The sequence below is a fragment of the Micrasema longulum genome, unplaced genomic scaffold (assembly GCF_059751315.1).
Source record: "Micrasema longulum isolate JH-2025_06_02 unplaced genomic scaffold, ASM5975131v1 h1tg000812l, whole genome shotgun sequence".
In the NCBI taxonomy this organism is placed as follows: Eukaryota; Metazoa; Arthropoda; class Insecta; order Trichoptera; family Brachycentridae; genus Micrasema; species Micrasema longulum.
In genome coordinates, this window is record NW_028278004.1 from 157349 (window position 1) to 183060 (window position 25712).

Here is a 25712-nt window from a genome sequence, read left to right on the forward strand (position 1 = left end):
TCGGCTACAGAGCGCATGGACGGTTGGGATTCTAGTTCCTCGTCTCCAATTATGATATAAAGGAGCTAGATAACAGCACGTCTTGCAGCTACAGAGCGCATGGACAGTAAGAAATCTAGCCCCTGTTTACATTTTTTTATTTATTTTATTTGCCAGTGAAGTTTAGAGTTTAAGTGATATTTTAAAAAATGAAATAAAAAGCAAATTTATAAAAATAGAAGTTAGACAGCCACAAGTCTTGCAGCTACTGAGCGCATGGACGGTTGAAATTCTAGACCCCATTTACTAAATTTAGATATTTGATAGTTGGTAACATTTACATAATATGATAGTTAACATCACAAAAAGTCTTGCAGCTTCAAAACGCATTGACGAGTGGAATTTTAACAACATAAGAATGATTTTAAAAAGTTAACAATAAAAAATAATAATTTTTAAAAAAACACAATAATAATATCATGTCGGGAATCGAACCTGAGACCTTTAGCACGGTAAGCAAACGCGCTGACCACTACACCACGATGATGACACTAGATTTTACATGAGAATATTTCATAGTCCCTGGACTGGCACTTGAAGCGTAAGACTGGCCATCTTACCTAGATTATTATTATTAGTCTTTGCTGATGCGCCTATATCTCATGTACCAATTTGTGTCCAAGTTTGTCTTCCTTCAAAAAAGCATCCAAACAGTTTTTGACCTGGTCGACTGAAATAGCACAAGAATGATCAAGACACGCTTCGATTGGTGTACCGATCCAGTGTGGAAACGGAATGATGACGAGCTACATATCGACGACGAACTACATCAAACAGTCAGTAAGGGTTTATATACAAATATTTACCAACATTAGTTGAAATGTTCGACCACAAAGTCAACGCGAATAAATAAATAAATTTAATAAATTAATTATCAGCCACAATACTTAACACACAAATTACTATAAACAAAGAATACAATAATGTTGTAAAGGCTGTAGTCGGGTAAAACGAACGCAAAATTAGGAAATCATACGATTTTGCCATTTTAAACCTAATGTTTTTTTTTAATCGGCAATAATAATAAAAAAAACAAAAATTCATATTGTGACCTTCCGACCAGCCCTTTCGAAAGCAATTAGGGCTGGTCTGAAGGTCAGTCTAAAAGTCAATAAGATATTGTTTTAAATTGAATATTACAACCAGAATTATCTTCTTTTTCCAAAAAAAGAGAATACAATCCTATAAAAAAAAGGTTTCAACTAAAGTATTTCGATTTTTTTTTTTTTAAGTATTACCGAAGGCATAATTTTAAGTAGAAATAAAAGAAAATGCGACTAAACTGCATGTGATTTAAAATGCTTGTATTTAAAAAAAAAACAAATAATTAAAATTTGGCCGCGGCCACTTTTATCCTAAATGTATTATCTTCAAATTATTACAACAAATTTTTGTTCAATATTTAGTCTTTGTTAAGATCCCAGATACCTAAGTTTAGTCTAAATTTGAAATGGCGTAATCTGCAGGTCTAAAAGTAATTATATTTTAGTTAAATAAAACTTTTAAATATATTTTTTAACAGAAATACCCTTAAAAAATATTGTATTTATCTAATTTTTGTATTTTTGTTTTTTTTATTATTGCCCGATAAAAAAAAACATTTGTTTTAAAATGGCAAAATCGTATGATTTCCTAATTTTGCATTCGTTTTACCCGACTACAGCCTTAATAACCGCGATAAACTGCGAAGTTTTAAAATCGCCGCCATACAAAAAAATCTAAATACGGCGATGCTCTCCCCACACACATCCATTCACCTGCGCAGTCGTGCGCGTACTGGTTTGGTTACTGGCTAAAATCGCGCTAGAAAAAAAGAACGATGGAACCGAATACAGATTTCGCCTCCAGTAGGGAGTGATCACCGTACAAATCTTGTAATTACAGCATCGACATTTGTTATTATAAAATCTCATTTATTTTTTATTTCCTGATGACGATCCGGATATTTGGCAATCCGGACGACTGGAGTGGAGACTGCTGTAAATAATAATAGCGAAGAGCTATCCTACCTCCGATGAAGTCCACAGACTTAATAAAAGTCATATTGTTTTTATTATCTTTTTATTTGTCAAACTTCACACGGATGTATTAAATAAAGTACACTTTAAAAAGAAATAATTTAAACATATCAATAGGACAACTTAATCTAAAAAAAAAACCACTTAACATAAGTACAATAATAAATAATTTTAAATGGAAATATTTTAATATTAACTTAGGCGCCTTTAAGTTCTCTCGGTGAATTTAATTGGCAAAATAATTAGTGATTGATGACAAAATCAGTACGATTTTTCAGTGTAAAAAATAAAATAAAGAATACTGTGTGTAAAATAAAACCAGAATCCTAGACGAGTGTTTTCCGCCCAGGTAAAAATCCAGAAGAAAGGAAATCGGGCGGTGATTTTTTTTTCTTTTTAAAGCAGTGGCCTTATTCTGTTACTACAGTAAAACTCTTGTTTTACGTTTTTCAAGGGAGCAACAAAAAAGTGTTAAACTGAGGAAAACGCTAAAATGAGGAAGTGAAAAACTGCAGAAAAATGGTAAAAACTGTAATAATTGGATTGTATTTACCTATGATTTCATTAAAAATATTTTCTATTTTTTCAATCAATGTATTTTGTTTTAATTGAATTTAAAAAAACACGTTTAAACAGTTTTATGTGGGTACTTAACCTTAAAATGAAAATTAATGATTTTTTCTCTAAATATTGGGAAATTTTATTTATTTGGTATCACTTTTTTTAGCATGGCACCACAGAATTACAACTGTCATTTAAATCGCAGCAAAACTGTTTCACACTTTTGATAACTGTTTAAACAATTTTCTTTCAAAATTATGTTCATAACCTCAAATAATATTTCTATTACCGAATTTTCAAACTTTCTGCATCGTAATTTATTGATGTAAAGACTTGATTCTTCCTAAACATGCGTCAACCGCATGTCGCAATTTAGTAAAATGTCAAAATTAGACTCTTAAACAAAATGGTCAATTACACCGAACCTACTTTGAATTTAGTAGAGACAGCAATTTACACATGTTTTTATTTACCTTGATTTTACTAATAACCATTTTGGGAAAACGTGGCAGCGCGCGGCTTGACGTATTTGACAGATCGAATGAGGGAACGAGAGTGAAATACAATTTTGATTGCGTCAGAGTGAGACGAATTTATGACGAACTTACGAAAGGCAATTGTGACAGAATAAGCCTGCTGGGTTGTAACTTTATGATTCATTTCGAACCGCAGAAGTACACCATCGTAAGTCTTAATTTGGCTGTTTTGAGTAATAAATGAAATTTAACCACATGTTTTTTAAATCTTCTTTAGGAGAGAACTCATGTATCTCTACAAAAAAAATTACCGAGAAATATCACAAACTTTAGTATTCTTATCAATTGAGTCAAATATCAGAAAGAAAACTGCAGTAAATATGTTACTACAGTGTTCTTCTCATACTTTAACAGTCAAATAAGCAAACATACCGGGCACTATAACCACATTTTACATGGCTTATTTTTACACTGTCCAAAAATTTTATTTGTAATAATTAACATTAATGCGTAAAAGTAATACAATAATTACGCAATTGATCATTGGAATGCCCTACATTAGAGATGAAACGAATTGAAATTCGGCCGAATAGCGAATATTCTGAAGCCGAATGTTCGTAAGCCAAATGATCTGCAAAAACTAGTCAGTCACTAATTAGTAAGCGCATCCAAGGGGTGTAAGAAAGTTAAAAAACCGATACTTAGTATTACTGTAACGCATTGTTATTTGAAAAGTAATTATTTTTTTTGCATGTGTTATGTTTAAAACGTTTAGAAGTCTAAGGCATAATATAAATCAAACGTCCAAGTGGAAAGATGACTTAATATAATATCTCTACCTTAAAGCTGAAAGGCTGGAAGTGACATTTTTTGCAAAATTGAGTTATAAATGTCATTTTATTCATATATTCAGATTCTATTAATGCTAAAAACATCGGAGTCCTTCGGCAACTGAAATAGCTTGTTCTAAAACACCAGTACTACTGTATTATTATTATTATGGATAACTTATACAGCGCCATTTTCGTAATAAAATACCTCAAGGGCGCTTTACATAGTGATTCTATTGATAAATGAATTTAATTGAAGCTTTTAAATTTGTAATTTAATTAAAAACATTTATTTTTTTGTCACATGCTACGGATTTATTCAAATGATTTAGAGAACAAGTGGGTTTTAAGTTTTTTCCGAAACATCACTTCACTTTCACAGCCTCGCACCTCTGCTGGGAGAGCGTTCCATGCCATAGGGCCTGCGCTGTTTGCGTAGAGGTATAATAACTTTTCCTCTCGTCGTAGACGTAGCTGATCTAAGCGTGAGACGCCTGTCAGCTAGTTCATCTGGAATGCATAGTTCCCTTAGATATTCCGGAGCAGAGTTGTGCAGTGACTTATACATAAGCCAACAGAGTTTGTATTCGACCCTCTGTGGAAAACGTAGCCAGTGTAGTTCCCGAAGTAGTGGAGTGATATGACTGAACTTGGAGATGCCGAAAATAAGTCTCGCTGCGGCATTCAATACAGATTGTAGTCGAGTCATTTTGTTCATTGGTAGACCCGCATAGGGGCAGTAATAATACTCTGCCGGTATTAAAGCAGTGGATACCGAATAAATTACACAATTTTTATAACAAACTACCTCTGACGCAGCAGATTAAATCTTATTGTCATAATCAGCCATACTTAACCATTATGTCATTTCTTTTGCCGTTCATTTCATAATTTTACTTTGCTTTTTTTCACATACTGTTTACTTTCAATTACAGTTTTATCGCTATTAATATCATGTAATTAAATTTATTTTTACATGTTATTTTCATAAATTAATGCCACGTAATTTAATGTTTTTGCCTAAAGAAAGATTTATAAATACATTGTTTTTCATTCAATATTTTACATGACTCCGAGGAGGAATTAAGGCGTGGACCGGGCAGTTAGAACAAAAAACATCTAAGTCCCATAGTTTTTTGACAGTCCATATTTTAAATGTTTTTTTCTTAAATATTCTTATACTATAAATCCAAAAAGAACAGCAATAAATTGTGTTTTTACTTGGAGAGATACATTTGAAACAGTTTTACAACTTCAAACCGCTCTCCTGAAAAATTGACCAAATGTGACTTCCAGCATTTCAGCTTTAAGGTACAGATCATAGAATTAAGAATAGTCCAGAAACCGCATACGCACATCACACAGAAGGCGACTAAACTACGCATAAATGAGTAGTTTTAAGTTTTGACCCATTAGTTTATTTGTAGACGTCGCTCAGTACGCAACTCCTGATTTGAATTAAACTATGCCGTGTTGTGTCCTTTTAAAGTGTAGAAATACTGCTTGAATCTTAAAGAAACAGGATGGGATCACATTTCATGTGTAATTAGCAAATGAACGTGTAAATAGCAAATGCATGATTTAAAAATGGAATTATTTTTCCATCTTTCAGATTTTCGAAGAAACGAAATTGACATTTTGTTAGTGTTGCCAGGGTAGTAAATTTTTTTACCCTTCTTTGCTCATCTAATGAGAGAACAAATGAAAATTGGAACTCTGTGGTGGACATTTGACCTACATTATCTTTAAAAATAAATATTAATAAATATTATTTGACATGATATAAAAATTTCAATTTTATGTAAAATAAAATTTGTTTTATATTTTAAGTTAAAAGTTAATTATTTTATTACTCTTATTAAATGACCCTTTACTTATCTACTCTGTTGTGTCAATCAATATTTCTGCGTGCACAATAAAATTTTAGAGAAAATAACAGATTGCTTTTTTTAACCTTACATTAGTGTTATGGTTATATTTTTTCCCATCATGCAACATTACGCGGCGACATCACGAATGCGCGCGGCGAAAGTGGGGCATAGTGGGGGGATTTTCGGACACAGTCCGATGCATTCAAATATGATTCTACGCTCCTTCTGGACTATTCTTAATTCTATGGAACAGATATATAATAATGAAATAATAATTTTAACCTATTATAATCTGTAAATAGCAATTTTATATGATTATAATATATATAATAACTAATTGTTCCTCTATATTATTTATTATATTCGTTTTCATACAGTTCCACACAAAGCACCTTAGTTACATAATATTCCACGCCAAACTTTAAACTTCAATTGATATCTTAACGGAAATGGAGATTTAAAAAAAAATATACAATATTGTACAATGGCAGGTTTAATGCCAAATGGCAATTTCTTCCAACCGACCGATAAAATAAAGGATGTTTATTTTTTTAGTTTCAATATGTATGTGAAATAAAGCAAAATAAATTAGCTACTTAAAATAGAACTAGCAATATGAGTACATAAATAAATTAATATCAATACTAGAGAGGAAAAAAGGAGATATTAAGGAAGAGAAAGGAGATGTTTCTTCAGACATGATTTAAACAAAGCTACTGAGAAGCATCTTTGATAGTGGATGCGATTTGATTCCACAGTGGGCTCGCATGGACACTTTTTGATTTGAAAACAAGAAGCGTCAAAACTTTCGCAAAAGTAGAGCGTTAGGACTAGTAAACAGTAAATAGACTCAGTAGACATTGAATTTTAAGCCATTTCAGTCGTCAATGAAAATCAGATTTGTGGTCGTATTATCTAAGACCAAATATGTAGCTAATGCGTGTTTTCGGAAGCCGAACGCATGACAACGATGATGAAATCAGACTTCCGTTTTTCCTTCCCTCCATTCCATCATCCCAGTTGAGACATGGATCTGCGTACCATATTATTCAAGGTAATAAATATACCATAATATCAGTACCACAGTTTTTTCACAAAATTACATTTAATATCTTCTCAGAAAACGCAAATTCATTTGCAAATCAATCTTCTTAAAATCCTAACTTTTTTCTTGTTTTTCTTACCATCACAGTGCTACGATCGCAATTTGGCACTCAGACCTATTGAGAAAGAGTTGACACAAAGGGAAATATTACGTTTTTTTTTTTGCATTTTTAAAATAATAAGGGGCCACGAATTACTGTCGAGTAAAAAAAAATTTTAAATTTGTAATTTTGAATTTCCGCACAAACGGTCATTGCATTGGCCACGCCCCTAATACGTCACGATTCATGTTAATTTTGAACTTTGTTTGTAGCCGTTCAAATTTTTATAGAACATCGTCACATATCTTGACGTGACACTTATCAATTTTGCATTTTTCTAGGGATGTATTTTTTTATAATTTCTTTTTTAAAGTGTGTTAGGGTAAACGGATCATACACATCGTGGTTTGATATTCATAAAGGAGTGAAGCAGGGATGTGTGATGTCACCATGGCTGTTCAACATGTAACTCATATCGGTGTCAACTCTTTCTCATAGGTCATGATGAGTACTACGCACCACAATGGTGGCAAGAAATACAAACGTAATGTACATTCTGGATATACCTCGTATCTCATATAATTAAACATTCAATGACTCATCGATTTTTCATACAGCTAAAAAATATATGCTTATGTCTTAAGCCTGTAACTATATATATATATGTATTTTTTTTTTCTTTGGCAAATATAAAGAGTTGATTTTTACATTTTATTCTTTGGCTTTAACTTGAAAATATAATAAATATTTTAATCATTCAAGTTTGCTAATGAAAATTCCAGGTAATAAAATACCAGTTTCATCACATTCGCAACATCTTTGCAACCGGCATCTTTATTTTAAAAAATTCAAAATTATATAATAGTAATTTAATTGAGGAGTAATTAATTCTAGAGGACACTCTTTTACAAAGTGTTACTCGAAGAGTTTATAAACTCTTCTATTTACCTCGTAACACTTTATAAAAATGTCCATCTGACAAAATAATTAAATTACTAATAATTTAAAATTCTTTATTATGTTAGTTGTGTAGGAAAATAGTTTAAAGTCTAAAAAATTTTTTTTTTTTTTTTTTTCTGAACATGTACATACTTGTTTTCCATAACCTGTCAAACGGAACTCGCCTTCTGGACAGTTCTGCGTACCTCGTATGCAGGACTGTTGGTTTCGCAAATTATAATCAAATTATAATACGTTCAAACGGCAACTTATAGATATATATATATATATTTTTTTAATTTTCCACTCTTTCTATACATATAAATTACTCAGTCTTACTAAAAATAGCATTGGTAACCCATCTTTGGTTTTTTCAACATCAAATTCCAATAATTTATTCGTAAATATGTCTCTCAAAATACAATCGTTTTCACGCGCTTTCCAACTTAATCTCTATACATAATATAATAGTGGACAAAAGTGGCTTATAAAATTAAGAAAGTATTTAACATTAGAATTAAAAGATATTGCTACGTCGACGGTCCATGCAAAAGTTACAAATCTGCATTATTACAAAAATAATAAAAAATTATCATATTTAAATTTATTTCAACAGAGAGTGAAAACATTTTTGAGAAGGGAAGATGGAAGTCTAGGCATTTACAGAGCATTCAGAGCATACAGAGCATTCTTCCATTCCAGCATTCTTCTTTACAGAGCATTCTTCCATATTCCCTTCTCAAAAATGTTTTCCCTCTCTGTTTAAATAAATTTAAATATGAACAACTCCCTAGGGAGGAAATCCAGCCAGTCTGCAAGCATTTGGACATAATCAAACATTGTTGAATTACTACCTGGTAAAAGAAGAAGTATAAAAATTGGAAAATTGTTTTCGGGCGTTGCCTAATGGGTGATTTGGTTCAGCCGGATGAATCTCACCCGCGTGATAAAGGTTTCAGCTCTTTTATTTCACAAAAGTCAACAGATGGAAGAGTTGAGGAAATGTGGATGTTCAAGCATGGGCAGAATGGTGAATGATACACAGTGTGTAAAGTGGCCACTTAAACCAGCCAATGACAGGTCATAAGTCCTGTAGATGCCTAGACTTCCATATTCCCTTCTCAAAAATGTTTTCCCTCTCTGTTGAAATAAATTTAGATATGAACAACTCCCTTGAGACGAAATCCAACAAGTCTGCAAGCATTTGGACATAATCAAACATTGTTGAAAAATTATCATGTTCGTCGACACCCGTTTCTTAAAGGATCACTCATTTGGACACATGACATAACTTTCTTATTTTATTGAATATTTCACATCCGATTGGACCGCAGTTGAAGGTCTGAAGTAAATCTTACATATAAATTTGTTGCAACAGAGAGGGAAAACATTTTTGAGAAGAGAATATGGAAGTCTAGGCATTTACAGGGCTTACGACCTGTCATTGGCTGCATCCTGTCTAAACGGATCGCAAGATCTATAGAAAAAGGATTATATTGTTGATTCCTACACAGATGACCACAAAATGCTCTCCTCCAAAGTTGACTTTTGGCAGATTTGCGACTTTTTAATGAACCTGACGATAATATTTATATAATGTAGGTACTAACACACTGGCACATATTTTTTTAATGCAAGCATTAAAAAAAAAATTAAACACACTAATTTGTATAAAAATACAAGGAATATGTAATACAATACAGTAAAACCCCCTTTTAACGTTTTTCAAGGAAGCAAGAAAAAAAAGTGTAACACTGAGGAAAACGCTAAAGTGAGGAAATGTAAAATGTATGGAAAAAATATGAATTACATAAAAATAAAAATTTTACTACACTATAAGGTACATATACTTCCAGAAAAATTCTAAAAACGGTGATAAGTGAAAATTGACAATATTTTTATAACCTATTTTCAATGATTTCACTAAAAATATTTTTACATTGTTTCATACAATATTTTGTATTCTGTTTTTTTATTTGATTTAAAAATAGCGTGTTAAAGTTATTTTATGTGTAAATAAAAAAAAATGAAAATAGAATTTTGAATTTGCATGAAATAATTTTTCCCCTAAATGTTGGGAAATTTTATTTATACGGTATCACTTTTTTTTCTATGGCATCACTAAAAACAACTGTCATATAGATCGCGGCTTTTTAAACCATCTTTTTTATAACTTTAAATATTTCTATTGTTATGTTTTAAACATCGCAATTTAATGATATTAAAACTTTACTGTTTTTAAACGTTTGTCAACTGCGTATCATGATTTGTACAAGTCAATATGACGTTTTCGTTCAAATGAAAACAAAGACTAACCCTAAAGGAAGACACTTGAACAAAAAGGTCAATTACACTGCAACTGCTTTGAATTTAGGTTAAGACAATAATTTATCTTTTATTAGTTGTTTACATGTTTTTATTCTACATTCGCGTGGCACGCGCGGTGGCGCGCGGGCCGCGGCGTCATTATTACGACATAATTTTTGATTTTTTGACACATCAAATGAATTCCGAAATTTTTTAAGCGTAAAACCGGGGTTATGAAAAATGTAAAAAACGTTAATTGGGGGGAATATTTGTATGAACAAAACAAAAAAAAAAAACCATCACGCCGTTTCCCCGTAAGGGTAGGCAGAGGATAGAACGCCACAACACTCTATCTTTGCATACAGATCTCGCTTCCTCTACATTCATACATCTTGTCATGCATGCATGCGCGCCGATTATTCCGGCTTTTGACATGTCCATCTTTAAGTATTTGTTGGATTTGGTCATGCCATGTCTTTCTCGGTCTTCCTCTATTTCTGCACCCATCAACATTCGCATTGTAAATATTCTTAGCCGTTCTCTCGCTGTCCATTCGTTCTACATGTCCAAACCAGCGCAGAGCTCCTTTCTTGATTTTGTCGATAATGCTTGTCTCAGCCTTACATAATGTACGGATCTCAACATTTGTGCATCTATCGTACATAGTTTTACCACACATTCGCCTGAGAGATCGCATTTCGACAGCATTCAGCCTACTTTCATCCCTGTTTTTCCAAGTCCATACTTCGCTCCCATACATCAGGGACGGGACCAGGACTCCGTTGTGAACTGCCAATTTTGCCTCTTGTGGCAAGGATTTATTTGCCAAGGTCGATTTAAGTGCACCGTTCACTCTGTTCCCGGCACTCACCCTCCTTTCAATATCTTTCTCAGTCATCCCATCCCTAGTGAACATACTTCCCAGATACGCAAATTCCTCTACTTGTTTTAGTATAACTCCATTCACAGTGATTATGAAGAAAAATGGGTCCCGAACATTTCGGTGTAAAAAGCTTAAAAAGTGTAAAAAGCGTAAAAACGTAAAATCGAGGAACGTAATAACGAGGTTTTACTGTATTTAAAACCTAACATTACAACGTGATTGCTTGAAAACACGAAAAAATATATATATAATATTATTGCAATATAAAATAAATATTTTTTTAAATAAACTTATTAAATACTTTTTTTGGAAATTAGCATATTATGCTTCTTTTAAAAAACATATGTATAACGTATGTAGTATTATTCTGTAGCTCGAGCTGTTATTATGAACCATATATTGCGAATATACTGCATTCGATATTTCAACGGTAAAAAGGCTAAGTTGATGATTTATAATTTTTATCATTTTTGTATTCATAGTAGGAAAGGTTTTACAGTGCAGATAAAAACAGGCAACATTGGACAAGTTCCTTGATAAATCTAGTGTTATTGTAATTTTGATTTGCTAGAATTTCACTCGTCGATGCACTTTGTAGCTGCAAGACGATTAGTAATCTAGCTTCAATAGGTAAATGTTATCAACTATCAAATATCCTAATTTTGTAAACGGGGTCTAGAATTCTAACCGTCCATGCGCTCAGTAGCTGCAAGACTTGTTGTAATCTAACTTAATCTAACTATTTTTATAAATTTGTTTTTTATTTCATTTTTTAAAATATCACTCAAACTCTTAACTTCATTGTCGAATAAAAAAATTCAAAATGTAAATGGGGGCTAGATTTCTGATTGTCCGTGCACTCTGTAGCTGCAAGACGTGCTGTAATCTAGCTCCTATATATCATAATTGGAGGCGAGGAACTAGAACCCCTACCGTCCATGCGCTCTGTAGCTGCAAGAATATTTATATACTGTACAGCGCCTTCGAGGTGATTTTCATCAAAACAGCGCTATATAAATTATCCAAATATATATATATATATATACTGAATTATCTGCAAAACAGACCCTATGATCAGAATTGGAATTACTATTAGCTGTTTTGATGGACAGCAACTCTTGTCCTTAACATTAACCTTTTATTCGTCAGACCCCCGGGAACAAATTGATGTCAAATATTGGAGTTCCACTGTGCATAATATTCATCCCAAACTTTACCATAAATCCAATAATTTTATTAAAATCTTTTCTGTAATATGAAATTATGATAATTAATCATTAATTTAATAAATAGTAAAATAATTACAAAAACCTAAAATTAGGATTTGGCATTTTCTATTACCGGATTTCCACTTTCAAGTCCTGCCAGTTGTTCGACATTTGAAAATGATATCTTCTTGACTGCGTTGACTTTCTGACAAGCTGCATTGTCGTTTTTAATCGGAGAAGCTTCGTTATTTACGGCGACACTCTCGTCGAATAGAATATTTCCCGACATGTCGGTTATTTGCGTGTATCCGCTGTCGAATTGTTGGGCGTCGTCATTTTTAAAATCGGCGTTGTCGTCGCTTTCGCGGTTTTGCAAATAGTCTTGCGACATGTCCATGAAATGGTTGAACACGTCCGAATCCAGCAGGTCTTCGCTTTTGATACCTTTCGCGGACTCGTCGAAGTTTCCCGACTTTTTCGTTCGGCTTTCTAAGGACAGCAGGGTGTTTGCGAGTTCGCTGTGCAGTTCGGTCTTGTGTTTCTTGTTGTTCTCGACAAACTGTTTCAGTTGCTGCGGCATTGGAAAGGACGATTTGATATGCCAGCGTTTCATCCAGTTGCGAAGGGACTTTCTGGGTACCTTGTGAGTCTGCGCCGCCCTGTTGAAAAACAAAACTCAATCATTATAGAGGAAAATGCATAGAATTACCGAAAAATATACAAATCAGAAGTAAATTTGTACATTCTTATGATTTACTACAATTTTGAAACCATCTTCAACTATAGTCTTTAAAATATAGCTTGATTAAAATGACAGCTGTCAAACTAATTTCAATAGTGATGGAAAATTACTGATCACTGATCATGTACCGATCAAATCGATTTTATCAGTTTTTTCATGCAAACATGAAACTCTGTTTCCGAAAATTGGTATAAAAATGCAAAAACAAGCCTATTATAGTGTGTTTAATACAATTATTCACCAAAAAATAAGATATTTATACTTTTTTCATGAACATCATCAAATGAATTATTTTTTTATTAGATCAATTTACATTGATCAATTTGTCCCATCTCTAACGCTTTTGCAAAATGATGTAACCTTGTAAGAACGTCGTTAATAATTAGTTTTAAAGCTGATTTTATTTGTGTATATATATATATATTATTAATATGTCAAGCTTTGTATTAAAAAAAAAAAATTAACATACCAGATACTAATGATTTTTCGTGTGTCAATATAAATAACTCCTTAGATGTTACTGCAAAGTTATGTTGTCACTTTTTCTGACAAATGTCATTCTAATCAAGCTATATTTTAAGGACTATAGTCGTAAATAACTGTGCAAGATAATCAAAATGGGAAGCAAGTCTTAGATCTCTAATTCAGAATCTGCAACACTACCACAGAGCCACAACTCATATCAGCATAAAAAAACAGTCGGCAACAAAAGTGTCGCAGTATATTAGTCAAATAAGATTTACTTCAAACCATCAACCACGGTCCAACCACAAGTAAAATATCTCAAATATAAAATAAAGCTATGCTGTGTGTCCATATGAGTAGATCCTATGAGAAAAAGGGTCTGCTGGGTGAACCCTATGAGAAAGAAGTGTCTGTTGAGTGGATTCTATTAGAAAAAAATGTCCAGGAACACGTTGTATTTTATTTTATTTGGTTGGCTCTGCAATTTTAGCATTTTTACTGAAAAAAGTAATAGTTAGAAAATAACCACAAACGGCAAAGTTGGATATTTTTATAAAAACATTTGGCATTAATTTATGCAAAAATTGTGATGAAATTGTAGAGACGGCATTTCGCTCTATTGTATAGAACAAAAGCGTCGGTTTAACAACAAGCGTATGCGGTTGCAATCCTAAACCCGAGTACTATAGCCCATTGTTTTGCTGTAAACTGTAGCTAACTTCGTGATAAATATTATATTCTAATAAATATGGCACAATGCACGGCAATATAATTTAGGTACCGAAAACATGTAACATGTTACCAAACGATATTAAGGCTATTGTGTTGAATGCAAAAGTGTGACTTATAATCAAATTATGATCGATGGAGAAAATTTTTGTTAAATAACTTTTGAATGTAAGTTCATTATAAGACAGGAAATTGTTTTATAAGAATCTGCTGACGAATTGCATATTTGCAGTGGACAACTTTGCGACCTGGAAATACTTAAAAAATACAAATTTATTTACCTGTATATACTGCCGCCCTTTTTGACATCCATCAAGGCAGCCCACATGGCTTCGTTAGAATATCTCCTGTTAGGATTGTACTTTCCCAGCATTGCCTGCTCAATGGCGTTTCTGCTTATTCCCGAAGAACTCACTTCTTTTCCCGCTAGAAACTGATCCAAATCCGACGGATTCAAGAAATCCAGTAAATTCAAACAGTCGATGGACTGCTTCACCTTTTTCTTAGCCGGTTTCTCCACCCTTTTGTCAGAGATTTTATCATCATTTTGAGTGCTCTTAAAATTTTGCCTATAATAATGGAGGTATTTTTTATCGAAATCTTTTACGCTGTTGTTATTTTTCGGTATATTTAATTGATTGCAATCAGCTTTGCAATCGATGTTTTCGTTTAAAAGGGAGACTTCCAGCTGTTGATTTTGCAAAAGCCACATTCTTAAATATTCCTCGTTTTCGTACATTTGATCGTCGACATTCACAGCGCTTTCCACGCTGCTTTCGTGCGTATAATACTGAGGGATGGACGGCTTGCAAACGACATTTTCGACGTCAGAATTGACGGAAATTTTCGAAGCTTCTCGCGAAGGAACGCCGTCTTTGAGAAGATTTTTTTGATACATCTTAAAGGAAATCTGAGGACACAACTGAAGTCTATTGATGAGATTTTTTTCAAACAAATTGTTGTTCGTCGTGACGCTCAATTCTGCGGGCAATTTGACACGAATCGTCGCATTCTTACCTGCAAAAAAATTTAACAATCGTGATATGTTTAAATTGACATAAAAATTTAAGAGATTACTTCATTGATAATTTATCTAGCGTATATACAATAGTAGTAACGAGCTACCTACCTTGTTAAGAAATTTGAAACGTCCATTCACAATATGTTCTCCACTCACTGCGCAATTATTTCACGCACATTGTGAACCTTCGCAATGTGAACGCACATTGTGAATCACAGATTACACGACTCGTTAACGCACTGACAAAGCCAGGTGTTATGAAAAAGTATGCATCTTGGGCTTGGAAAAATAATAAATACATCGCGGAATGGCCGTAATAAGCGAGAGGAAGAAACACTGCAAATAAACATTTCACTCGAGACATTGCGTAAAATATTACGTACAAACAAAAATAATGAAAATTTATTGCCAACACCAGAATCATGCAATTTCACTCACACAAAACCAAAAAAAAAAAACAGGTAAATAAATAACAGTTAATGAAATCATTTAAAAACTAAAAACTATTAAAAATAATATATCAATAAATTAATTTTAAGTAAAAACTTCATTAAATTTTTATTAGTATGAATGTATTATTGTTTTATGTTTTTTTCTTTATATATCCTATGTTTTTTTTTTTTTTTTCTCATGTACTCGTATATTTAAAATTATACAGGGTGTTCTTTAAACCCTGTCACATCCGAAACCACGATGATCAGTATGAGGAAGAAGACATATTGGCACATTAAAATAAATTTTTAGAACGAATAAAATTTTATAAAATTATTTAAAAAAACACCTTTTTCAATAAGTATTTCATGCTAACCATGTCGGGACTCGAACCCGAGACCTCTTGAATGGTAGGCAAGCGCGCTGACCACTAAACCACGAGGCCGACTGATTTTTTACTGCACTATAAAATTTGTTTTGCCTTCTGAGGGTTTCAAAGGAACGCGTTGATTTTAGATAGTATGGTAATGTTTTAAATAGAATCTTTAATTAGCTTTAAAATACAAGTCATTAGAGACACTAAATATAGTACAACACAAGGATTGCTAAAAAATAAACAGAATATTTTAATTTCATATTTAAATACGTAATTGTAAGAGCCTATTTTTATTTTCCTAGATTGGTACACATGTTTACAATTAATCCGTCAATTTTCAGCCATTTCAGACACACAGTTAATTTTTGACAGACAAACTAGCGAGACACGTTTTAATGTGATTGGCGAATTCTCAAAATTGTTCCAGAGCGAAAGGGCTTGTTCGTGACTCGTTGACATAAAACCAGACTCCATGATGCCCAGCCACCGTATTCACCAGACTTGGCAGAGATGAAGAGGACTATGAAAGGACAACGTTTCGCTATTGTACAGGAGATGGAGACCGAATCGCCGACAGAACTGAAGGCCAAACCGAAAAGTGCAATCCAAGAATGTTTTGAAAATTGGAAAAAACGCAGGCATTCAATGTAAATATGAAAATTTAAAATTATTATTATATCCAATAGTGATTACTTTGAAGGAGACAATATTAGTATTGAGGAATAAATAAAGGTTTTTTTAAATATGAACAAAATCTTTTTTTTTTTCTAACTGTGTACTGTATATAAGAGTGAAAGCAAATTCTAATGCCGATTTTAAAAATAAATTTACATAAAGTTCTAAGCAAAATGGTGAACAACATTACAAAATACATAATATATTTTACACAATGTCTGAATGAGAAAAAAAGCCAATATGGGGAACATAAACATACAGTGTAAAAAATATTTTTCCTATATACATCAAACTCTTCTACAAAGATTTGAGCACACTCTAAATATTTATGACTAAACCCACTGCTCCAGAGTAGAAGTACATACAAAAATGAGGAAGTTTGGCGTTTTTTACTATTTGTTAATAGACTATTGAACTAAGCCAAAAATCATATTTTTTATTTTTAAGTGTCGTATTATCATTGCGATGTTGTGTAATTTGAAATTATTCCGCTTGTGACATCACGAGTTGTCATCGGTAAGTTGAGCTGACATTAAAAAGAAGAATCCCGTACGTATGAAAACATGCTAAACATGGCTTCCTGGAAACTGGAAATCTATAGCAAGACATATTTTTTGGCTATTAAAACTAAATTTAAATGAACAAAATACTTAATTTTCTTTAACATTTTTTCTTGCCAAAATTTCAGTAATTAACAAAATAATTATTGCTTATTGAAAATTAGTGTAGTGGTAAGCGCATTTGCCTACAATGCTTAAAGTCTCGGCTTCGATTCCCGACATGGTTGACATGATATATTTAATTAAAATGGTGTTTTTACACTAGAATATTTCAGTCCATGGACTGGCACCTGAAGCGTGAGACTGATCATCTGACCTTCGTGTAACAAAGACGATCAAGATACGCAGTGATTGGTGTATCAATGCAGTGCCCTATGCACCATTGGGTGCGGAAATGTAATGATGATGAAAATTGGAATCATCTATGACATTCTTTCTGGTCAAAATTTAAACATCTTAACGAAATAAATACAGCTCATTGAAAATTTGAATTATCTTTGACATTCTTTCCAGTCAAAATTTAAATATCTAACAAGAGAATTGTAGTTCATTGAAAATTGGGATTTTCTGTGACACTTTGTGAGATAAAAATGAAAGTATTTAATAAAAGAAATATTGTTTGATTCGGTTTGTAAAATGTTTGATGGATAAAGAAAACGGTTGGTAAAACAGAAATATAACTCACCGGCGGAAGGCGGCCCTCCCGAGTTGCCCGTGTGTAGAATATCATCATCTGCCTAAAAGTAAAAAAAGATAATTAATATCAACATATTACAATAGAGACAGAGAACATTTTACTACTACTACTACTACTACCATCGCGCCATTTCCCCGTAGGGGTAGGCAGAGAGAATGGACCGCCACACACGTCTATCCTGGCATACACTCCTAGCCTCTTCCACATTCATACATCTTGTCATACATGCCCTTCGGTTCTGCCTGCTTTTGACATGACCAGACTTAAGATTTTGGTTTATCTAATCATGCCACGTCTTCCTTGGTCGTCCTCGTCTAACGTTGCCGTTCATTTTTGCCATATATACTTGTTTTACCATTCTCTCGTCGGCCATTCGTTCGAGAACATTTTAAAGAAAGAAAATATCCGTATTTTTGTTTTTCCATATAATTTAAGTAAAACTATTTTCTAAACTCGGGTTGTGGTACTGTGGCTAGTGTCTCGGACTCACGGACCGAAGGTCCGCGGTTCGAATCCCACTCTACCCCAGCTCGATTCCATTTTCTAATAGTGAGTTATTTACAACTCGTTGAAAATGACCCTCAAAATTAAATATTTGGGTAAATCATAAGAACGCAAATATTTCTTTTAAAAAAAAAACTATTAAATAAATGCTATTAGGTTCTAATTTCAATCCTGTCTAAATACATATTGCATTTTTTATTTTTTTAAAATGGTGGGCATATATAGCAGGAAGTTTAGGTTTAGATTTATTTATTTTACAAGGTGTTTTCAACTTAACATATTACATATTTTATTTGACATTTTACAACAGAGATGAAAAACATTTAAGATAAGGTAATATAGAAGTCTAGGCATCTACAGGGCTTATGACCTGTCAATGGCTGGTTTAAGTGGCCACTTTACACACTGTGTAACATTCGCCATTCTGCCTATATTTGAACATCTATATTCCTTCAATTCTTTCATCTGTTGATGTTTGTGAAGTTAAAGAGGTGAAACCTTTATTTATGCGCGTGAGATTTATCTAATTGAATTATTTCACCTACATACTAGGCAACGCCTGAAAATATTATTTTTTCAATTTCTATACTTCTTCATTGACCAGGTAATTTATCAACAATATTTTAAGTTTGTCCAAATTTTTGTAGACAAGGACTGGATTCAACTCCCTGGGGAGCTGTTTATATTAACATTTTACAACAGAGATGAAGAACATTTTAAGAGAAGGTAATATTAGTCTAGTATTTGTACAAAATATTCCCAATCAGCAAAAGTGCTGGTATGAGGGGATATTATATATAATAACACAATAGTTTAAATAAAGAGTCGATAAAATAACATCACGTATCACTCGTAACAAGGACTGTAAGAACTGTTTTCTGTAGGTATTTTTTAAGTACGATGTTTTGTATATATTTAAAGTACGTATATGTTTTGTATATTTTTAAAGTACGTATATGTTTTGTATATTTTCTAAGTACGTATATATTTTGTATATTTTTTAAGTACGGTATATGTTTTGTATATTTTTTAAGTACGTATATATTTTGTATATTTTTTAAGTACATTTATGTTTTGTATATTTTTTAAGTACATATATGTTTTGTATATTTTTTAAGTACGTATATGTTTTGTATATTGTTTAGGTCATTAGAAAGTGAATTGTAAAAATTTATCGCTGTATACACAAAACTGTTTCTTTTTCTGTTGGTCCTAGGTTGTTCGCAAGTTAAATTATTTGACGCTCTAGTATTTATTTTGTATATGTTTTAGTAAAAATTAAATTTTACATTTGTCTTTATTTTATTATTTTTCATCTTAAATATCATTTTTATTTTTTCTGAGTAAATTAATTCCTCTAGATTGAGCATTTTCGTTATTCTATATAAATCTGAGGTTCTAATATATTTATTAAAATTAAATGTTACTTTAAGTGCTTTATTCATTGTTCTTTGTATTGATTATTGCATATGTTTACTACATTGCGACCATATTATTAATCCAAATACAAAGTGTAGAAGTATAAAAGCATTGTATATCATTAATTTTGTACTTTTATCAAAGACTTCTGTTCTTCTCATTATTCCAATAATTGGACCCAGTTTTATTATAACTGCTTTGATATGTTTTGTCCACGCTAATTTTTCATCCAGTTAAAAGAGTTATTTTCGAAATTTATTGCAACAAAGAGGGAAAACATTTTAGAGATGGAAATATTGCAAACATGCGGACATACTCAAAACATTTTGTCAATGTTTCTTTGATAGAAATTGGTCTGACGTCGAGCACCTTGAATAACTCAGCCTGATGTTTGAATGAATATTAAAATACCGCACTATCTACCTGATGGTTGCTCTCCATTTCCCCGAGGTCTATGTCCCCGTAGTACAGGCCGTCCTCCTCCACCGTCTCCTGCTTCAGGGCCTTGGGCCGAGCTCCGGGGCTGCGCGCGCCCGGCTCGGGGCCCTCCCCCTCGGCCCTCCGCTTGGCTCGGCTGGAGCGCGGGGAGCCAGACGAGTTGGACGACGCGTTGGGGGACGGAGGCGACTTGACCGCAGCACCTGACAACAAAACAGGATGAGGAAGTTCAGTGGTTTTTAAATATTTTTTATTGGTAACGCACTACCAAACAAAGCCAAATATATATTTTTTAAAGATTTATAATTTAAAATTTTTTCCGCCAGTGACGTCAAGTTCTAGTCGGTGAGTTCTGCTGATTGGTGAGTGAGGAAGTTTAGTGGTTTTTAAATATTTTTTTATTTGTTAATATCCTATAAAACTTATCCAATACTTTTTTTAAAAATAAATATTTGCGGTCTTATGATTTCCCCAAATATTTCATTTTGATGGCCATTTTCAACGAGTTGCAAATAACTCACTATTAGAAAATGGAATCGAGTTGGGGTAGAGTGGGATTCGAACCACGGACCTTTGGTTCATGAGTCCGAGACACTAGCCACCTGAACACAACTTGATTCATTTAAAAAAAAAAATGATGTAACATATTATTAGCCCAATGATTTTTTTAAGTTCTTTAATTTTGAAATTACTCCGCTAGTGACGTCAAGTTCTAGTCGGTGAGTTCGCCTGATGGGTGAGTGGCTTCCCGGAAACCAGAAATGCATCACAACACTCTATCATTGGTTGATTTGGAAGACCTTGTGACGTAATTTAAAGTAGTTCATTTTTTTTTCATACATTTTGAAGACACTGCCATAAAAAAAGTTTTCTTATTGCGCGGAAAAAATTTCAGCATTAAATTGAATGGCAAAGTTGAATGAAAAAATATATTTTTTTAAATAAACTACTTTGAACGACGACACTAGTTCTTATGAATCAACCAATGATAAGAGAGTTGTGACGAATTTCTCGTTTACGGTGAGTCAACTGACAAATCGGCAGAACTGGCCGAGAAGAAGGGGAAGAGAACACGAGAGGTCAAAAAAAAAAATTTTTTTAAATTATCCCTGATAATACGATACATAAAATTTTTTTAAAAAATTTTGGTTTAGTTTAATAGTCTATCAACAAATAAAATAAAACCACTGAACTTCCTCATATTAAGTTTTTTATCTATGGGATAAGTTCACGCTTTTACCAGCTAAGACAGATGCGTATGCAAAAATTTTCCCATTGATGCCGCCCGTCAATAAATAAATGCGTTTGTAGTGTCTAGAGTCGATTATTGTAATGGTATCTACGCAGGTCTACCAATGAATAAAATGACTCGCCTACAGTCTGTATTGAATGCCGCAGGGAAACTTATTTTTGGAATCTTTAAGTTCAGTCATATCACTCCACTACTTCGGGAATTACACTGGCTACATTTTCCACGGAGGGTGGAATACAAACTCTGTTGGCTTATGTATAAGTCACCGCACAACTGTGCTCCAAAATATCTAAGGGAACTCTTTTTATTCACAAAGTAACATAACAAATAACAAAGGATTTAAGACGTTAAATTGGAACTTTATATCAAACCAAGAACCCTTGAGCAATGGTTCGACATTATTAAGGTATAATACTCTCTAATAGCAAGAGTATTTGCCTCTTAAACATAGTTTCACTAATGTGACAGATGTCGATCTCCAAAGTGATAATGTTCAGCTGCTTGACTGCTCTTCCAATCGGCATGACCAGAGGCAGGTTGGTTCTGGAAACCGGGAGGTAAAACAGTATGTGCTGATTTGCGGTCGCAGGCCCTACGGCATGGAATGCTCTCCCAGCAGAGGTGCGAGGCTGTGAAAGTGAAGTGATGTTTCGGAAAAAACTTAAAACCCACTTGTTCTCTAAATCATTTGAATAAATCCTTGGCATGTGGTGACAAAGTACATTGTTTTTTTTTAATTAAAAAATAAAAAAGTTAAAATTAAATTTATATTATTATATGATCACTTTATAAAGCGCCCTTGAGGTATTATACTACGAAAATGACGCTATATAAGTTAGCCATAATAATAAGAAGACAAATTTATTGACTTTTCGAAGAATAAAATCAAACTATGATAGATCTGTACCTCAGAGGCAGACGGATGCAAATCTCAACGTCAAATGTTCAAAAAAAGCCTAAATAATCTACATTCTCTTAATGGTTTCTATAAATTTTATAGCATTAATTTGTATTTTCTGTATCTTAATACATTGGTTCTTTCATTATAAGACTTACATTTGTTCCAAATCAATGGACACGATCATAAACTGGATACGAAAATAAAAATGTCATTTCATCAAATTCTGGATTTGCATCCGTCTGCCTCTGAGGTACAAAGATTGACTTACAATTGTTGATATTGTCGAGCGAAGAGGAAATTATGTTGTTGGTTGGCAGGGGAATGGCTATTTGCGGAGCTGGCGCAACAGGCTGATCCATTGGAGGAGGATTGCCCGCACTTTCCGATCCACATAGTCCTGGAGAAAAAATAACAACACATTGCAAAAAACCAATTTGTTAAGTCATTTTATAAATTCAACGAGAAATACTAAATTTGTACTAATAAATGAATACTTGTTATCAGAACAACAAGAGAGTTTAAGTCTGTTGATGCATTAAAAATATTATACATGACCCCAGTAAGAAGTCAGTTAGAATATGGGTCCTCAGTTTGGTCTCCTCATTATGTCACAGTGTGGAGAAGGTCCAACACAAGTTTTTAATTAACATATTACAACAGAGATGAAGAACATTAAAGAGAAGGTAATATAGAAGTCTATGCATCTACAGGGCTTATGACCTGTCAATGGCTGGTTTAAGTGGCCACTTTACACACTGTGTAACATTCACCATTCTGCCCATATTTAAACATCTATATTCCGTCAATTCTTTCATCTGTTGATGTTTGTGAAGGTAAAGAGCTGAAACCTTCATTTATGCGGGTGAGATTCATCTAATTGGATTATTTCACCTACATACTAGGCAACGCCTGAAAATGTTGTTTTTTCAATTTCTATACTTCTTCATGGACCAGGTTATTTATCAACAATATTTTGAGTTTGTCCAAATTTTCGTAGACATAATAAAGGTTTCATAAATATATTATATATATAAACCGCATAAATAAAGGTTTAAAACCGCATAAATAAAGGTTTCAGCTCTTTAACTTCACGAACATCAACAGATGAAAGAATTGAAGGAATATAGATGCTCAAATATAGGCAGAATGGTGAATGTTACACAGTGTGCAAAGTGGCCACTTAAACCAGCCATTGACAGGTCACAAGCCCTGTAGATGCCTATACTTCTATATTACCTTATCTTAAATGTTCTTCATCTCTGTTATAATATGTTAATATAAACAGCTCCCCAGGGAGTTGAATCCAGTCCTTGTCTACAAAAATTTGGACAAACTCAAAATATTGTTGACAAGTTTTTAAGATTTATGAATTTCAAATTAAACATTCCAATTGAAGAGCTTAACTATAAATGTGTAAAGAAGCAGTTAAAATAAATATGTATTAGTGATAGAAGGGACATTTCAGATTTAGTGCTGCTTTTCAAGTTATTCAATAATGTTCTTGACAGTCCCGAACTTTTGAATTGTGTGAATTTTTATGCGAGACAGCGTGGGACGCGACAAAATACTTCTTTTGTTGTTGATTTGCATAGTTCAAACTATGCCAAATACTCACCTTTCCCATGGTTCCACATGTTAGCAAACAAACATGGAAACTTAGATTTATTTAATTTATCTTTATACCAATTAAAATCACGACTTTTTAATCACTTCTTTTCTAAATTATAAAAATGTACTAAGTGTTATACTTGTTTTACTGTTTATGCTATGATACATCGCCTCTGTTACTTCAATACTTTTATATTTAAACTCTTTATTTATTGTTTATTTGCTGCATACCTAAGTTAAAATTTCGTATTTAATTTTCCTTTATTATTTCCTTATTTTCTGCTGATTTTATTTCATGTATCTATATTTTTTATACTATGTTCGGGTGTTTTGTTTTATTATAATTGTTTTTCAGTATTATTTTATACTTTGTCAAGGGCGTAAGCTGTCGAAATAAATAAATAAATTACCATTAATTTGTCACACTAACCTCTAATTTGGAGAGCTTCGGCAGACTTTAGTAGGCTAGGGAGATCATCTTGGGAGACATTGACTTCCCCTTTGTACATGAAGTCTACTAAAGACTGCATCTCTGAGAACCTGTTCAAGAAACAACACGCTATTAGCTCATGCATTGAGGATCTGGCGGGATACTCAACTCTCGCCTTGCCGAGGAACTTAATGAAGATCAGTGCGACCCTAAATATATATTTTTTTAAAAATAACATCGAATTGTACAATAACAATTCTCTAAAATCATAGATACACGAGGTGTATTTAGAAAATAATGGGAATTTTTAAATATCGCTGGTTCGGAGAGTCTGATTGTACATTTTTTTATTATGTTGGGATACATATCCCTACATTTGTTTAAAATCAAGCTAGTGGACAGTCCTCGGTGTGAGTGCCGGCTTGACGAGGAATGCATAGACCACGCGTTATTCGGATGCCCCATTCGGGATTATTATTATTTTTATTATGGATAACTTATATAGCGCCATTTTCGTAATAAAATACCTCAAGGGCGCTTTACATAGTGATTCTATTGTTAAATTAATTTAATTGAAGCTTTTAAATTTGTAATTTAATTAAAACAATTTATTTTGTTGTCACATGCTACGGATTTATTCAAATGATTTAGAGAATAAGTGGGTTTAAAGTTTTTTCCGAAACATCACTTCACTTTCACAGCCTCGCACCTCTGCTGGGAGAGCATTCCATGCAGATGATACGCAGATTTATTTTTATTGCAAACCAGGCGAGAGAAGTGTGCTTGTCAATTTAATTGATGGATGCATCAAGAAAATAGGAAACTGGATGGCTGAAAACAGACTAACATTAAACCCATCAAAAACTGAACAACTGTGGGTGGCTTCAGCCAGACGAGAGAATTTGATCCAGGATACGGCTCTACCCAATGTAGGGAGTACCGCTTTACCCACCGTTAAACTACTGGGAGTTTTACTCAATTCCGACCTTTCTCTTGGCGCTCAAATTAGTAGAACGATAAGTTCATGCTTCTATCAGCTGAGACAAATTAAATGCATATGCGAAAATTTGCCGGTTGATGCCGCCCGTCAATTAATAAATGCGTTTGTAGTGTCCAGAGTCGATTATTATAATGGTATCTATGCAGGTCTACCAATGAACAAAATGTCTCGCCTACAATCTGTATT

The 25712-nt window shown here is 33.0% G+C and overlaps 1 protein-coding gene across 3 annotated transcripts in view; it reads right to left on the reverse strand.

Moving 5' to 3' along the window:
• The window catches only part of LOC148278887 (uncharacterized), a 47402-nt gene that overhangs the window by 18263 nt on the left and 3427 nt on the right, over nucleotides 1–25712 (reverse strand). For all 3 annotated transcript variants that reach the window (XM_088230739.1, XM_088230740.1, XM_088230741.1), the window contains exons 3-6: nucleotides 24527–24636; nucleotides 22757–22885; nucleotides 20321–20538; nucleotides 17963–18014 (exon numbers count right to left, since the gene is read on the reverse strand). In XM_088230739.1, coding sequence (XP_088086865.1) covers nucleotides 17963–18014; nucleotides 20321–20538; nucleotides 22757–22885; nucleotides 24527–24636 — 509 coding nt within the window. The remainder of the gene's footprint in view (nucleotides 1–17962; nucleotides 18015–20320; nucleotides 20539–22756; nucleotides 22886–24526; nucleotides 24637–25712) is intronic.